This window comes from Podarcis liolepis (assembly GCF_965112155.1).
Source record: "Podarcis liolepis genome assembly, chromosome: 4".
NCBI classification, from domain to species: Eukaryota; Metazoa; Chordata; class Lepidosauria; order Squamata; family Lacertidae; genus Podarcis; species Podarcis liolepis.
Genome location: NC_139558.1, coordinates 34,590,183 through 34,607,930, shown reverse-complemented (window position 1 = coordinate 34,607,930; position 17,748 = coordinate 34,590,183). Strand labels below are relative to the sequence as shown.

Below are 17,748 nucleotides of genomic sequence, written 5' to 3'. Positions count from 1 at the left end.
TTCTGAGCCCCTCTGAACCAAAGGCAGAAAGCCCAGCCAGCAGCCAAACGAAGCCTCAAGTGGTGGTTCCCATAGCACAGCAACCCGGCAAAGGAGATGCAGCAAGGAAAACCACTGTCACCTCTCCGCTGGGAAGCGCTGAGCAAAGGCGAGTCCCCAGGCAACGTGGCCGATTTGATCGGCACAAGGCATGCAAGCTCCACCCCCCAGTCATTCTTAGACTCCTTATTGGGTGAGCAACGCAGCCAAGCAACACAGTTGGAGCCTCCCTCCTCCCTGGCCGGCAGGAAGGGAGGGAGAGGCGCTGCTTCCTTTGAAACCTGGGAAATTTAAGGGACATAATCAATAAGGGACAGCAGCGGGACACGGCGCTGGGATAAGGGACTTTCCCGCCAAATAAGGGACGGTTGACAGCTATGACCCTCAGTGCCACTCAGCTGAAGGTGATCCCCTTTGAAGTTGTCACCTGATGTTATAATGGCATCAAGTGAGTGGCAAGTAGGTGATCACTCCCACCTGTCCCATTTGGCCTGCAGCAGGGGGGAGTGACAGCTATCTCGTGCCTGATCTTCTAGTTGTTTATGGGGCGTAATAAAGCTTCGGAAGAACCATCATCCCATCTATTGCATCTCACCTTTTACAAAATAAATGTTCTTGCAAAAATCCCCCTATGTTTTTCCCAAAGCCATTAAGTTTCCAGTGCATTTGAAAGGTTGCTGAAAAGTCTGTCCTGGATTTTCCATCCCTCAGGAAAGTGAGAATGAAATACTTGTGCCAGAGTTGGCAATTGCTTTTACGAATTTTGCTATACTTCACAGCTACAGAGATATAATACATATTTTGCATATTTATTCACAGAATAAGGAAAGAATTTTGTTGATGTCAGCATTACACTCTGTTCCCAGGCTCATATCAACCAGTTTGTCTTGGTTTTTTCAAATATATATATTTGAAAAATCTGACTTTCTAGATTCTCTGTGCCTGCTTAAATCCTGCCAATAAAACATCCATCAAAGGATCTGTGTTTGCACTGAATGTCTCTCTCCATGTTTCTGTAGTGGTACTTAAGCTAACATCACAAGTCTCCTTTTGTAACCTATCTTGCTCTTCCTTTATTCTCAATTTTTGCCTAAAAATGAAACTTTATGGTCCAGTGCTTGGCTGGTGCCTATTCAGTAGAACTCTTCAAACCTCTCTTACATGTTTGCTGCTTCTGTCTTTTAACACTCCCCTACCATCTGAATATAAGGATTCCTTGTTTGCAGCTGTGCTTTCTCATCCATTTTTCAAGGTACTCCCATTTACCTAATGGTGTTCTGCCCATGTTTTAAAATTTAATTTGGTCCTTATTTAATGTCCATCCTTTTTACCTATCAGTTATTCTTTCAGTTCGAGGTATAACCTTGTTCTTGCCTCTCTACCTCAAGAAGCCACTCATCATCTCAACAATAATTTGCTTCCAGTTTGGCCAACCTGTTATCTGCTTTGAAGGCCATAGTGCATCTGGGATCTAGTCCCCAAGCTTTGAATTTCTGTAATACTGAGCCAGCTGTGCTTTGAACAAGCTTCAGTATTTTGCTCTGCCGTATTGTTTTCTTTCTAGAACAGAATGTGGGGTTGCCCTTTAAGACTTCTTGGAAACTACTGGCCCATAAACTGGCAACAACCAGATTAGTGGCTGGGATTCTATCTAGAACTACAGTGGTGCCTAGCAAGACGAAATTAATTCGTTCCGTGAGTTTTGTCATCTTGCGATTTTTTTCGTCTTGCGAAGCACGATGGCGGGAAAGTTTTGGAAAAGCTTCAAAAATCACCAAAGTCTTTAAAAACCTCAAAAAAGGTTACCACACCACGTTCTATGAGATGCTCCTCGAAGTCAAGTCGCAACTATATTAACGGTGTTAAGAAAAAGGAAACAAACTTGCAAAAACCGCAAGATGTTTCCGTCTTGCGAAGCAAGCCCATAGGGAAAATCGTCTTGCGAAGCAACTCAAAAAACCAAAAACCCTTTCGCCTAGCGAGTTTTTTGTCTTGCGAGGCATTCGTCTTGCGAGGTACCACTGTATCTAGATTCCTCTGTGTCAGCTCCTAGAGTTGTTGAATTTTTCTGATGTGTCTAGTAACTTCATTATGTAATTTTCAGTGTATGCTGAAGATGCATGTTTTTACTCTGGCCATTGACACTTGAGATATATATTTTAGAACCTATCTGGAGCATTTCCCCCCTCTTTATTTTACTGCCAAATGACTTTAAAAGGAAAATAACTTGGTTTCCTTACCAAAAGGATCATGCAATCTTTAGGTTTGTAAAGATGCAGGCTGTACAATTTCTCTTTTGGAGAGTTTTTGTTTGCTTGGTTTCTGTTGTAGCTGGAAGCCAAAGGCCGCATAGCTCCTTGCTTGTTCCTGGAAGCACAGAGAGAAGGAAACCTGCTAAGCTCCATCCCCACTCTGGTTAACACCAAGTGTGGGTCAGTAACTGTATATTACAACGCAGTCTACAGCCATTATTCAGTCTACAGGGGAAGCTCTGTCCTCCCCATCTGCAACTCTCCTAATTGACTTCTGGGGCCCTGGGTCAGATAATATGCACATCCAGGACTTTTTTTTTTCAGATGGAACTCACTGAAACTCAGTTCTGGTACCTCTCAGGTGGTGCCATTGCCATTCTAAGAGAACAAGGGAGGTATTCATGATGAGTTCCAGCACCTCTTTTTCTAGAAAAACAGCACTGTGCACATCAGGTCTGAATTCAAGCTTGACTACCCATGGCTTTGGCCTATTACACGAAGTATTGTCAATTATTGATGCAATGATGAGAAAGTGTTGCTGCTGTTAGTATGTACCGTATTTTTTGCTCTATAAGACTCACTTTTTCCCTCCTAAAAAGTAACTGGAAATATGTGTGCGTCTTATGGAGCGAATGCAGGCTGCACAGCTATCCCAGAAGCCAGAACAGCAAGAGGGGTTGCTGCGCAGTGAAAGCAGCAATTCCTCATGCTGTTCTGGCTTCTGAGATTCAGAATTTTCCCCCCTCTTGTTTTCCTCCTCCAAAAACTAGGTGCGTCTTGTGGTCTGGTGCATCTTATAGAGTGAAAAATACGGTACATAGCCATTCCCGGCTATCTTCTGATACATTAAGGTGCTTTGCATTACGAAAAGAGGAAGACTGTAAGAGAGCAGAAATGGAATTTGTGTCCAGTCAAAGCCAAGTGATACTTGGCATCACTAAATCCTGATAGTGGTAAGATGCCAGAATGTGCTGTCATTTATATAACACAGATTTGCAGATTTTAAAAATGAGAGCAGGAAAGATGATGGAAAAGCATCCATCCATAATGGACTGGTAGATATCACAATGGATAGCAACCGGAAACCAGATGAAGATAGAATAATAGTGAGACCGCAAATGAAACTTGTCAAGTGTACTGTCACCGTGAAGCATTAGGAAAATATTTCCTGTAAGCAAATTCCCTGACAAATTGCTAGAATTCATATGTAAATGTGAGCATGAAGATGGTCTTAAAGTTGTGTGGATGAATGTTTGCCCATTCCAATTTCCTTTCTCATTTGGTTTTGGCCCAACTTTCACATCATGTCCATCTCAACTTTGGGACCCTCATTTCTTGCTGCTACCTCATTTTAACTTTACCTCCGGCTCCTGCATGCTTTCATTCTCCTTTTCAGTCTTATTCAGTTGTAGCTCAGAGATGCTAGCCACAGGGAAAAGTAGGGGAAGCTGAACAAGTTTACCCTATCCTACTTTATTTTCCTCCCCATTGCAGAGGCCTATCAAGAGGTCCGCCAACTTCAACTTTTTCCAGCTTGCAAGAGAATAATGTTCAAATTCTGTCCAGAAGCTACAGAGTAGGGAAACCAAATTGGATGTAATAGATTTTCAATTACTACTGGGATTAGTGCTATTCTCAAACTGTCACAGACTTTTCACAAGCACAGCTGCCATGGCGCTAACCTCTTGCTGATCTCAGTGTTCCAGTCACAATTTCTTTGCAAGATGAGATGCTGTAGCTGCCCTTCATTTCATGTCACAAATTGCTAGTTTCTGGTCCAAGCCTTCCCTGCTCTTGTCAAGATCATGGCAAAGGCCCTTATTTCAGATTTCGTTCCAGTGCTCCCTTAATCTAAATCAAAAGCAGCCTCTTCAGACAGCAATGAACGAATGACACAGCTCATCTGGAAGTTCAGAGGTGGATGACTATCGTCTTCCACCAATTTGGAAATGATGGAGGCACTGGCACAATCGTCATGATTTTTGTGGTGTTTGGTCTTCTAAAATGCCCAAGCAGCAATGTGGTAGGTTTGAATGGCGTGTGTGTGGGAGTCTGTGGGAGAAAGTATTCCTATCCTTTGTTGTTAACTCCTTAAAGTTACTCCTTACAGCAGCTTTTCATTTAAGGAAAAAGTCAGGGCTTCTGTTTATTTGCATTTCTCCCCAAAGTAGCTTTTAGAAATAATAATTAATAATTAATAATAATCACCTTCACAGTAGAATCAGATGTGTTGAAACTAAGAAGTTTGAGGGGATGTGGTAATATAGGAACATATTGTTTTTCATGCATGGTGGGAATGTAAATTTGTCCACACATTCTGCACAAGGGCCTTCAATATCAGTTCCAAAATTGTTAAACAACCTCTCTCACGAAATCCAGCTTTAGCCCTGCTCTCATTAAACCTAGATTCTGATTTTACTATTCAACATAAATATCTAACTTTCTTTTCACTGACGGCTACACATCTGGCATGCTCTGGTCCATGGGGTCACGAAGATGCGGATACGACTAAATGGCTAAACAACAACAACATATTTGGTGATAGACTTTTTTTTTACATTTTTTAAATCCCAGGCTGAGCTACCCCTTGAGGTACGGTTCAACAATATCTGGGATGGCAAAAATCCGCCAACCGCATACAAATCGATCTGGACAGCCTGATACAAAAACACCCACCCACCCCATTCACACACACAGGAAAACAAAGTTCACCACAGCCAATCACAAACAAGCAAACCCCAACCTCACAAACAAGCCAACCCCAACCTCTCTCGCCATCAAAGGAACACAAGTGAATAGTAAAGAGAACCCACACAAGTGATGCTGACAGAAAACCCCACACATACATTAAGTAGAATAGAAGCATTGCCACCCAACCCCAACCCCACTCACCATGCCCCCCTCCACCTCTTTCCCCCTTTTCTTCCTAAGGTAACACTAATGTCTCAACAAATGAAACTGATCTGTGGAAAATGTAACTTGAAAAAAAAAAGACATTGCATATACTTTTAAATACATCTTTAATTAAAAATATGTTTTTTTTAAAAAAACAATATCTGGGACACAGCTATTTCAGAGTGACTAGCTGGGTAGCAAAAGTTATTATAAAGAGAGACACTATAGAAAATTTATTCCACTAGTTTCGCAAACATGTCTATGGAGAGCCTAGGTTGACCATTAATGCCCTAAGATTATGTAAAATGACATTAGACTCTTAATGCTATGTCCCACCCCCACCCCCGTGGACATTGTATTAAATCGGATTTAATAAAAAAAGAAATTGAAAGAAGAAAAAAAGAAACTAAGAAGGGGAGAAAGCTTGTGCTGCTGCAACCTTATTCTTCTTCAAGTAGACAAAGAAACACCAGACACTTAGATCTACAACTCACATCAGCAGCCAATACAGATTTTCACGCGGAAAGTCAAGGAAGCAAAATTACAACAGAGTTAAAACAATTCAGTTGCAGTTAGAGGGGACTCAGGGTCATACTGCACAATGCTGTCTAGCACAAAGTACATCTGCATGTGCAGCAAGGCTGTGTGTGTTGGGGGTAGACCAGAAAGGCTTGGACCCCTAGTTCTCTGCATTGGGCCTCAGAACTCTTGTCATTTTAGGCAACTAATTGTGCTCCAGTGTAAAGGACACATTTTGAAAATAAGCACTTCATTCTATTGTTCTTGCATGCATTTTTTTGTGGGGGGGGGGGAGAGGGAAGGAACAACCCATCATTTTTCATTATTCCTCCAATCAATAGCCCAACTTGCTATCAGCAGAGATCTGTATCCCTCCCCACCTTGCTTCCTAATCTCGCTTTCATTTTATCTTACTCATACATTTTTGTGTTTGAAACAAATAATCGGCAAGTTTCTCAGAATATTTGTAGAAGATGTCGTTTTGGCAACACAGCTCTCTCACACTCTCTCTCTCTCCGCCTTCACTGAGGACAAAGACAGGTCTGCCTCTGAAAACCTTCAGCTATTTATAGACAGGGAGGTTATTGTTCAGGTGATATCCTTTCAGGTGCATGTGAAATGATTGATTTCCCCCTCCTTTGCATCTAAGTCTGCTAGCTGATCTAATTGAGTGGCAAAGCCAAAAGATAAAGAGCCTCGATATCAGCTGGAATTTGTTTTTGTTTTGAATTACAGGTAATGGGACATTGATCGGAGCATCTGCAAATGTTGTTTGTGCAGGAATTGCAGAGCAACATGGCTATGGCTTCTCTTTCATGGAATTTTTCAGGTACCATTTTAGACTCGAAACGAATCTGTGTTTAAATTTGCCTCTAAAAAAGTGGGGATTTGCTCTACAAACCAAAATGAGTCAGGCAGAATAGTCCATATGGCACAGGGGTGGGAAATCTGTAGCCTTTTGGATTATATTTGACTTTGACTTCCATAAGCCCCAACTATCACGATGATGAAAGTTGTAGGTCAGTATTAACAGGTGGGCCACAGATTCCCTAGCTCTGATATAGTATTTAAGAAAAAAAAAGGGGGGCTGCTGGTGGTGGAAGCCAATGACATATAAATCCATTTTGGTGACACAAATGGTATTTATTGCAGGGATTGTGTTTGACAATTGAAACGCCTTCATCTTTCTAATGAGAATAACAATAAATGGAGGGGGCGAACCCTTTTCATGTAATTGTTTTTTTCCGCATGAGTTGTTATAACACAGGATTCTCATTGCTAACACTAAAAAAATCTATAAAATATGTATTCTAATATTTTAAAAATATTGTCAATTATAAACATGGAGGGGTGGGATAGCAAATTTGTGAGATCATAACAAGGGCTGAATTATTTACAATCTAAACTGATTTCGGCATAACTTAAAAGATTTCAGTGGTGTTTGGCACAGAATACCTGATTTAGTTTAATGCAGCAGTCCTCCAAGATAATTATGTTTATCACTGGCTTGCATCGCTACTTCTGCCTTATGATCAATGAATGCCTTAACTATGCCACACAATCAAAAAACAAAAACAAAAAACAACAAAGCAAATTAGTTTAAGTTTGTTCTGCAGACATAGATATGGCTGTTCAAGATGGTAGACTATTAGGTGCTAACCACTGCAAAATTAGATTTGCTTAGCTGTATACAGAAGATAGCTTTTCTGAGGCCAGGGCAATTATGATAGAGGCATCATTACCCACAGTTTACAGTCCCCTTTCCCAGTAGCTCCCTTGTAGTGCTTCAAGAACTTATGGAAACTGTTTAACTGTGGACCAATGAGCATGTGTGCCAGAGATTTTGCTCAAATAATGCTAGTATATTTTACCACGATGAAGTCTCTGAAAAAACAACCACCAGCTGCACTTAGCTGTTGATGTATGCCAGGTTGTGCCAGATAACATTTGGTATAGGATTAAAGGCACATGGTGAGATATGAGCTTTTTACCATATTTGCGTTTGTTTGCTTAAAAACACACAATTGCATTCATTTATGCATTCCGACTCTAAAAATAAATAAATCAGTGCACAGTTGTCGTAAAGTATGAGAAGATTATTGATGCGTTCAACGAAGCATGTTCTCAACCATCCTTTCTAAATATACCCCACCAGGGAAATAGACGTCTAATAATATTTTGATTTAATTCTGGATGACGGTCACCGTAAACACTTTTCTTTAGAGAGTTACGTTTGGGCACTTGTTTCCCCATTGTCATCAGTTTCAATATGTTATGTTGGAATCACAGTGTTTATCAGATGATAGCATACCATAATATTATAGGACCACCGTTGGATCCCTACTTTCAAGGTGTTAAAGATGTGGTGTCAAATCTTATGGTTAGCTTCTGTTCCATCACTTCCTGGGAGGTGGGTGGCTGTCAGTGACAGACCCATGTCCCAGTTTTGTCCATTTACTGGAATGAAGTCCATGCAACTGAAGCTACCATTCTGGGTCACAAGCACCCTACTGGTAAGCAGTACTATCTGCTGAGAAGGATAGTGTTGGAAGGGATCTCATGGTCACCTAGTTCTGCCTCCTGCCATTGCGAAGTGCATTTTCTTTTACCCAGTTAACGTAAGAGACATTTGCACAGAAACTGTAGCACTATGATTGGTCCTCCATTTGCATTTCTCACAAAAGGTGTAGAATATCAAATTGCTGCTAGCCTCTGCTTTAGAATCCTTTCTGAAATAGCTATGCAGACGGTCAGTTCGGATATAACCTTTTCCACATGTATGCTTCCATGGGAATACTTTCATAAGCACTTCCATGGACAAAAAACCCCATCATGTCAGAAAAGGTGATTCTCCCCCTGTGATTCTGCATTTGGAGTAAACATGTTTTTTTTGTGTTAAATGATGCATAGCCAAACAGTAAAGGTCATGTGGATCATTACACCAATGTGCTTGTCATTACTATCATTTATGATCATAAGCAAAAAGAAAAGTCTGTTGAAAGAGAAGAAAGGTTTTTGCTTTTAGTCAAAAGGAGGTCAACTCTTTTAAGAAATTAGGTAAAGGTAAAGGGACTCCTGACCATTAGGTCCAGTCGCGGATGACTCTGGGGTTGTGGCGCTCATTTCGCTTTATTGGCCGGTGTACAGCTTCCGGGTCATGTGGCCAGCATGACTAAGCCGCTTCTGGCGAACCAGAGCAGTGCACGGAAACACTGTTTACCTTCCCGCCAGAGCGGTACCTATTTATCTACTTGCACTTTGACGTGCTTTCAAACTGCTAGGTTGTCAGGAGCAGGGACCGAGCAACGGGAGCTCGCCCCATTGTGGAGATTCGAACCACGAACTTCCAATTGGCAAGCCCTAGGCTCTGTGGTTTAGACCACAGCGCCACCCACCACTTACTCCCAAACTATGTTTTTGCATCTAACATGCAATTATTATTATTATTATAATTCAAATTATATCAACTGGGGGTGGTGGGACTGATAATTAATGGGATCAGAGCCCTGCTTTCATCTTGAGGAAAATCCCTTTCTAGTTCAAAACTGCTAATACTACAACACAAAAACACAAGAAATAAGCATCAGATAAAAATACAGGAAACCACAAGATCTGTAGCAAAAAGTGGATGAACCAGCCAAAGAAAGTTAGCCAAGACTGAAGAAAAAAGCTTAAAAAAGAAACCAACCAAAAAGGGCTTATTGTGTTTACATCATAGATGGTCAAAACAGCTCTCCTGAGAGTAGACACTACAATGAAAACAGCCCTTAAAAGTGCTTGTGCTAAGTGCATCTCAGACTCTCCTGATGACCTTAGTGGACAAATTTAGGATCAAATAGGAGGAGGCAGTCCTGTAGGCATCCTGATCCCAAGGGCATGTAGAGCTCTAAAAGTAAACCCCAGCAACCAGTGCAACTGTTAATCGAGTTACATGATCCTAAAATCTGGTCCTGGTCTGCAATCTACCTACAAGGCATGTGATGTAACCAAGGCAATGTGTAACCACAGCCAAGTCCATCTTTCCTTGCAATTGGTGCAGTACTGTTGTTAACCTGATTTTCAAGGGCAGCGCTGCCCCATCCAAGAGAGGCTGAATCTACTTGGTCTTCCTAGCTAAGAACACTTCTGTCTCATCTGGATTAAGGGAATGTCATAAATTATAATGCTGTATTCCATTAAAAATGGAGTTTTTATATTTTGAAAATATGCCACCCCAGTCCATACATTCCTACTTAAAATATTTCCGGAACATCCAAGTTTTAAAAAATAAATTATAAATGAAGCTAAGGTTATAAACTATTTGAAGATAATTGGCAACATCATATTATGTAAAATAAATAGGGCCATATTGATGTGGCAGATCAAGTTCTTCTTTAAGATGCTATTCCCATCAAGGCCTCAACTAACATATGGAACCCTAAATAGAATCCTGTACTATGTAGATCTTTGTGGGCTTTGACTGCTTCCTGTCTCCTCACTCTATTATGGTGGAAAATGAGGACCACTGCTTTGCCAAGATGGAAGACTTTTCAGGGCTGTGTTCTTGGGTGCTTAATTTTATTTTTTAAATATTAAAGATTTTACAGCGAATAGTCGAGGGCTTTATGTGGCAGCAATCAGATGCTTCCGAATAGAAATAAAAGCTTTTTATGGACAAGATTTTTACGGCAAATGTGCCAATACCTGTCTGAAAGAACATGGCACATTAAAGCCTGTGCAAAGAATAACTGTCTTTACACCCATCCAGCTGTGTGTATGTATTGCAAATCTGTCACAGGACTGATTAATCGCATGCCCATGTAATATTAGAGATGTCAGAAACCCTCTTGTGCTCAGGAATAATGCTTCGGAGTTTTTGTTAAAAGGCCCTCCTGCAGGTTTATTCTTTTAGCTGTGCCATTTCCTACATTTGGTACAAGTGTTTCAAAAGAAAATTCTAGGAGCTTAAATTGAGATCAAAGGAGAAACTAGCTTTTATCATACTGAAAGCCAAGAAAATGAAAGATCCATTTCGATGGTTGGGTTAGCTGCTTGCTTTTATAAGATGGGATGAATCTACCTGAGATCGGGGGGTGGGGGCGGTTTGGAGTTCATAACAACAAAAGAAAAATGGTCACAGACGAATCTCAACACAATCACATACCAAAGGGGAGGGGGAATAAGAAAGAACTTGCTATAGAAATAAGATGGGAAACAGAGAAAAGTATTTTCATAATGAAGTTGCCACAGGCCAGATATGTCACCTAAAATAGGGATGGAGAGAAAATTGATTCAGTTCACATTTAAATCACATAATATGCACTTTCCAAAACAATATATAAACTGAAACACCACCATCCTTTGAAATTTGCTCTTTCTGAATTTTGTCTCCTGACAATATGTACACAAATATGTACACAAGAGGATCGGGTGGCTCTGTGGTATAAACCACTGAATCTCTTGGGCTTGCCAATCAGAAGGTCAGCAGTTCAAATCCACGCAACGGGGTGAGCTCCCATTGCTCGGTCCCTGCTCCTGCCATCCTAGCAGTTTGAAAGCACGTCAAAGTGCAAGTAGATAAATAGGTACCACTCTGGCGGGAAGGTAAACGGTGTTTCTGTGCGCTGCTCTGGTTCGACAGAAGCGGCTTAGTCATGCTGGCCACATATCCCAGAAGCTGTACGCCGGCTCCCTCGGCCAATAAAGCGAGATGAGCGCCGCAACCCCAGAGTCATCTGCGACTGGACCTAATGGTCAGAGGTACCTTTACCTTTACTACGACGACGATGACTACTACTAGTAATAATAATAATAATAATAATAATAATAATAATAATAATGGCTGTTGTAAGATCAGATCAATTAAGAGTGAGAGTAGGGTTGCCAACAAAACTGGATTTTTCAACTTCAGTCAGGAAAACCATATTCTGCAAGGTACTTAGTACTGGGCTGAGTGAAAATTGTACATAGGAAGTTCTTCTGGGCCAAATAGTTCCTGTTTCTAGAGAGGACAAAGTTATTGATCCCCTTAATGGAAATGGCAGTGCTAGAAACTAAACTGCAGGTGTTGCCTGAAGTGTGACTGGTTGGAATGTTGAGTTCTAGTTTTGTGCTGTAAACCCAAAACTTGAAATATTCAGTTCAACTCAATGGGATTTGCTTCCAAGTAGACATGTATAGAATGGTACTCTTAGCTGACATATATACATGGGGACTCAATGTCCACCAGATACACCTGTTGTTTGGTTGACGAGGTCTGTGTCAATGTAGAGGTGCATATAAGTCGATGAGCTGGATGAAAAGGCTCTGCAAGCCTAATTTGGCCCAGAGGTTAATGTTTCTCCACTCCTGTGTTAAATACTGTACTATTAAAAAAACAAAAAACTAAATTTAATATTTCTTCTCTTTAACACAGTAACCCCAATATTTTCTAGAATTCAGTGCAGAGCTTGTGACAAAAGCTGCCCTTGAAAATGGGGACCAGATGTAGTCAGTATGACAGGTCAGATAACATGGCTTTCTGCAGCCTACCTCTGTAAATGCCTCCTCTGCTTGGAAACACTTAATAAGATTGGTGTGTAGGAAGAGCAAGTTTCAAAATGGGATTTTTGCTTATTAGATATTGGGATTTCAAATTATCTAATATATCTTTTAAAAATAGGTGGTGAGAGGAAGAGGTCTTATTTCTGAATTCGTTGACAGCCATAATTTATCTTGTTTGTGAGGCTGGCTTTGAAAGAAAGTGCACTCTAGAGGACCTAATGGAGTGATTAATGTTTCTGCAAATCAAATGTGCTTTGCTTACTTTAACTTGCCATCCTGTATCTTAATATATATTGTTTCCAGCTGGCATTAATTTGACATCCAGGCCACTCAAGAGACATTCTAGTCTTCAGGGGAAACAAGGCTGATTAAAGCTTACCTGTTTCTGTTCAGCCTCTATCTGTTTCTTCTTCCTTTTCTGGCAACCTACTGGCCTTGATCTGGGCATATCACCCACAGAAAAGATAGAAGCTAATAGAGTTGTTATCTGTTGATTTAAATATTTTTGCCATTGAGTGTTAAGTACTGTACCATTTCTTTCCTGATGGAACAAAGAGCAGCCCCTGCCCGAAATGGGTCGCATCAAATGTTAGCCCTACTCAGAGAAGACCCACTGAAATAAATGAACCTATTCATTCATTTTGGTGGGTCTGCTCTGGGAAGAACTACCCTTGTATACAGTCCCCAAATGTTTCTCTGAGCACAGGTAGGGCATCCATTGTTCACAAATGGACATTAGAACATTTAAAGAGACGGACAAAAGTGGATTTAGTAGCGAACTAGATAGCCCTCTCCTCTAGCCCCACCATTTCCTGATCTATCTCCCCACTCCCATGTCCTCAGTTACAGAATAATGGGGAAAGCTGCTTTAGTTTAATATAATTTTTGATAGTTGGCCCTTATCTGCCAACTGGACTGAAATATTTGACCATGGGTGCTTCTGTTGTGCCGTACCTTTCTGTACTTCCATTTATTTCTTTAACAAAATTGATATAGCACTTGATTGTAAAGAAACAACAGCCCATGCCTCCAAGCAGCTTACAATATAAAATGAAACCTTAAAATCATAGGGAAAGGGTTTTAAAAATGGATATTAAAAATATTCAAAAGATTATTAAAATCAACAGTCACTAAAACAAATAAGTAAGACACGTGTAACTTTTGCATATCTGGATAGGCCTGCCTAAACAAAAGTGTTTTGAGGTTTGCATGCATAAGGTATGCTAAATTTTGCAAATATTCAAGCTCAGTGAGCAGAACCATAGCAGAAACAATGGGGGGGGGAGATACACACAGTTGTCCATCCCAAATCCAGTTTAAAGCATAAGAAAGTAGAGCAGGAGAGGCCGTCAAGTTGCCCGGTGACACTTGGGCAGCAGATGCAGAGTAGGCCCACAAGCCACACTCTTCTCCAGTATGTTGAGATGAAATATATTTGCATTTAAATTACAGTGGTGCCCTGCAAGACGAATGCCTCGCAAGGCAAAAAACTCACTAGACGAAAGGTTTTTCCGTTTGCGATTTGCCTCGCAAGACGAATTTCCCCTATGGGCTTGCTTCGCAAGACGAAAACGTCTCGCGACTTTGTTTTCTTTGACTAAAAACAAAGACATGTTTTGTTTATAAAGTTAATTTATTTTCCCTTAAATTTTTGAACTGCTCTTTACAGTATGTGTGACTTTAAAGAGCAGTTAATAAACTGTTGTTGTACCAAATTTGGCTTTGTTTGGACTTTTTTTGACCATAGGAACGCATTAATTGATTTTCAATGCATTCCTATGGGATTTCGTGCTTCGCAAGACGAAAAATTCGCTAGACGACAAAAATTGCGGAACGAATTAATTTCGTCTTGCGGGGCACCACTGTACAGAAAGTTTTTATAAATTTCATATATAGAGAGAAAGATATAGATATGCCTCCTTTTGTCCTGTTTCCTCAGGTGGATGTGTTTCCTCCTTTTCTGGTGACGTGATAAGCTGCCACTTATTTCTTTTCCCATTTTCCTTTTTGTTGCTGATCCTTGTGGTTCTTCCTCTTCAATTACTGAAGGTTTGCAAAGAGCGACTCTGTGTTGGCTTAGCGCAGGGGTAGTCAACCATTTCATACCTATCACCCACTAATGCATCTTTCTTGATGGTAAAATTTCCTTACCGCCCAGTGCTCGATAGAAGGAGGATTCAGCTTGTGCCATAGAACCCCCTACCGCCCACCTAGAATCCTGAAACGCCCGCTAGTGGGTGGTAGGGACCAGGTTGACAACCCCTGGCTTAGTGGAATGATATAACCCAGGAAGTGAAACAATAACAGTAAGAGAATACTCCCCCCCCCTTGCTGTTGCCAGTGGAAGCAGAACTTGATTAGTGGCAAATTGGCTGAGCTGTTTATAATTCAACACACAGTTCTTCCAGGCAGTTGCCTGGAATTGTTGTCTAGCTCAGCATACAGTAGTGTCGGTATTAACATCCCTTCGTTTGTTGCTGTCTCCTGCCAAATCTTTCTTTAGGAAGATAATCTGTGCTTTTAAGTGGGTGGTCCTCACAGTTTGAACGTCCCTATATCTATCTGTAGACCTTTGCATCTGCCCCAGTTGTATCTGACTTCCTGTTTGCCCCTATTCTCTGCCAAAATGTGTGTTCTAGACATTGGCAGTATGGGCTTGACTTGTCAGGCAAATGTTTTTGCTTGTCTGCTGTTCTCATGGGTTAGTCACACTTTCCGCTCTCCCCTCATGTGTGTGAAGTTTCAGACATAAACAGGTAGTGGTACATGAGAGAGGTAATGACTCTTCGTGTACGATGCTGACTTTAAAATATACTGTGGGGCTATGATAATATGAACAACAGTCTATGGCTTAGATCCTTAGGTAAAGGTGAAGGAACCCCTGACCATTAGGTCCAGTCGTGGCCGACTCTGGGGTTGCGGCGCTCATCTCGCTTTATTGGCCGAGGGAGCCGGTGTACAGCTTCCGGGTCATGTGGCCAGCATGACTAAGCCACTTCTGGCGAACCAGAGCAGCCCACGGAAACACCGTTTACCTTCCCGCCAGAGCGGTACCTATTTATCTACTTGCACTTTGACGTGCTTTCGAACTGCTAGGTGGGCAGGAGCAGGGACCGAGCAACGGGAGCTCATCCTGTCACGGGGATTTGAACCGCCAACCTTCTGATCGGCAAGTCCTAGGCTCTGTGGTTTAACCCACAGCACCACCCGCGAGCTAACTAAAGGAATGTGCATTTCCTTATCAGCAATTTTCTGAAGGTGACATGCCAGGGGCTGGCAGGGCTGGAATCAAAAGTGGGAGGACCAATGGAGGTGGGTCTTACTTTTGTACAGTTCCAAAATGTCAAAGGTTTTTCTACACGTGCACCTACATTTCCATCATCTGTCCAGGTAAGCAGAAGGCATTTATCCGAGTTCAAGGACACATTCCAGCTATTGCAGGTTATGGGGATGCAGCAGGCAGTCTAGAGACTCTAGCAACATGTAGATAGATAGATAAACTTTATTTGCATTAGCCAACGGCCATAGCAACATAAAACAAGCAATATATACAATTAAAAAGACAACAATGGGTAAAAAGGACAATCAAATGACCAAGATTATCATTCAGATAGTGGCCCTTAATCTCATTGCACCCTTGATAAACCTAGCAACCTTTGCTGTTGTCTGATCATTTTGATCTGATAAAAGAAAGAACAATGTGGCCACAGATGGGTGGCCTGGGATGGTAAGTAAGAGTGGGGTGATGATCTCATTCCTCAGATCTTTATAAAGGGGACAGGACAGGAGAACATGAGCCACTGTTTGCAGATTGCCATCTCCACATGGGCAGAGTCGTTTCTCAGTTGGAATCTTTTGGTATCTGCCCTCAAGTACGACAGAGGGCATGACATCCAATCTGGCCAGTGTGAAGGCACGTCTGTATTTTGGGGTAGTTAATTTATACAAATATGGTGCCAGGGAATCAAACTGAGAAGGGGGAAAAAAGGCATACCAAGGACAGAGTTTCTTTATAATGGCCAGATAGTTCTGTTGCTCTAAGTCCTTCAGATGCTGTCCAATTAGCCTTTTTGCTTTAATAGAGCCCATTGTGAGAAGCTGATTTGGGTGGAGTCCGCAGGAGAGCAATTTTTGGTGCACAATTTTAGACCACGCACTTTTATGGGGGTCTTGTGTCACTAAGAGCAGTAGACCGGGTGGATTTAGATTTAGACGGAGCCAATAATTAAGAGTTCTTTGCCAGGACTGAGCTTCTACAGAGGGAAGACTTGCCTCCAGTTGTAATGCTGCAACAAGTAATAATAGTGGTGTGGCAGCAGCAGAGTAATAGGAATAGGGCTGTTATGAGCAGTGAAAGCTTATCCATGTGGGCAAATGGGGTGCTGCCCCACTAACCTCTACCTTCAGCCAGCCCTCACTTGCTGCCTTTCATACCTGCAATCAGTTCAGGGAGTGGCAATGGCTGTCAGCTTCTTCCTCCTTAGTCCCAGGGATGTGGGTGGTGCTGTGGTCTAAACCACTGAGCTTCTTGCGCTTGCTGATCGGAGGGTCGGCGGTTCAAATCCTTGCAACAGGGTGAGTTCCTGTTGCTCTGTCCCAGATTCTGCCAACCTAGCAGTTCGAAAGCATGCCAGTGCAAGTAGATAAATAGGTATCACTGTGGTGGGAAGGTAAATGGCGTTTCTGTGTGCTCTGGCACTCATCACAGTGTTCCATTGCACCAGAAGCAGTTAAGCCATGCTGTCCACATGACCTAGAAAGCTGCTTGTGGACAAACACTGGTTCCCTCGGCCTGAAAAAATGAGATGAATGCCATACCCCATAGTCACCTTTGACTGGACTTAACCATCCAGGGGTCCTTTTCCTTTCCTTTAACTTAGTCTCAGTATTGCCCTTGTGTTGGGGTTGGAGTGGGGAGAATGGGGACAAAACTAGAATTAGTTGGTTCTGCCTGTTTTTGGCTCTGGTTCTTCCCCATTTGGTCTCCCTGCCTCACTCTTACCCATTCTCTTGAGCACCGCCACCGCTGGCTATGAGATGTGTCTCTACAGTGGTGCCTCGCAAGACGGAAAACCCGCTAGACGAAAGGGTTTTCTGTTTTGGAGGTGCTTTGCAAAACGAATTTCCTATGGGCTTGCTTCGCAAGATGAAAATGTCTTGCGAGTTCCTGCGGGGCTTTTTTTCCTCCCCCCCTTTTTCCCAAGCCGCTAAGCCGCTTAACAGCTGATCCGCTAAGCTGCTTATCAGCTGATCCGCTAAGCCGCTTAACATCTGAACCGCTAAGCCGCTAAGCCGCTTATCAGCTGATCTGCTAAGCCGCTAAACTGCTTATCAGCTGATCCGCTAAGCCTGCTAAGCCGCTAATAGCACTAATCCGCTAAGCCGCTAATGGCTTGCTTCGCAAGACGAAAAAACCGCGAGACGAAGAGACTCGCGGAACGGATTCTTTTCGTCTTGCGAGGCACCACTGTATTTTCAGCTGGGTATGGGATTAACTGTTTCCTAAACAACCATTGGTTTT

The 17,748-nt window shown here is 42.0% G+C and overlaps 1 protein-coding gene across 4 annotated transcripts in view; it reads left to right on the top strand.

Annotated features, from left to right (window-relative positions):
* The window catches only part of OCA2 (OCA2 melanosomal transmembrane protein), a 153,793-nt gene that overhangs the window by 118,938 nt on the left and 17,107 nt on the right, over positions 1-17,748 (top strand). For all 4 annotated transcript variants that reach the window (XM_083501713.1, XM_083501711.1, XM_083501714.1 and 1 more), the window contains exon 23: positions 6,441-6,534. In XM_083501713.1, coding sequence (XP_083357839.1) covers positions 6,441-6,534 — 94 coding nt within the window. The remainder of the gene's footprint in view (positions 1-6,440; positions 6,535-17,748) is intronic.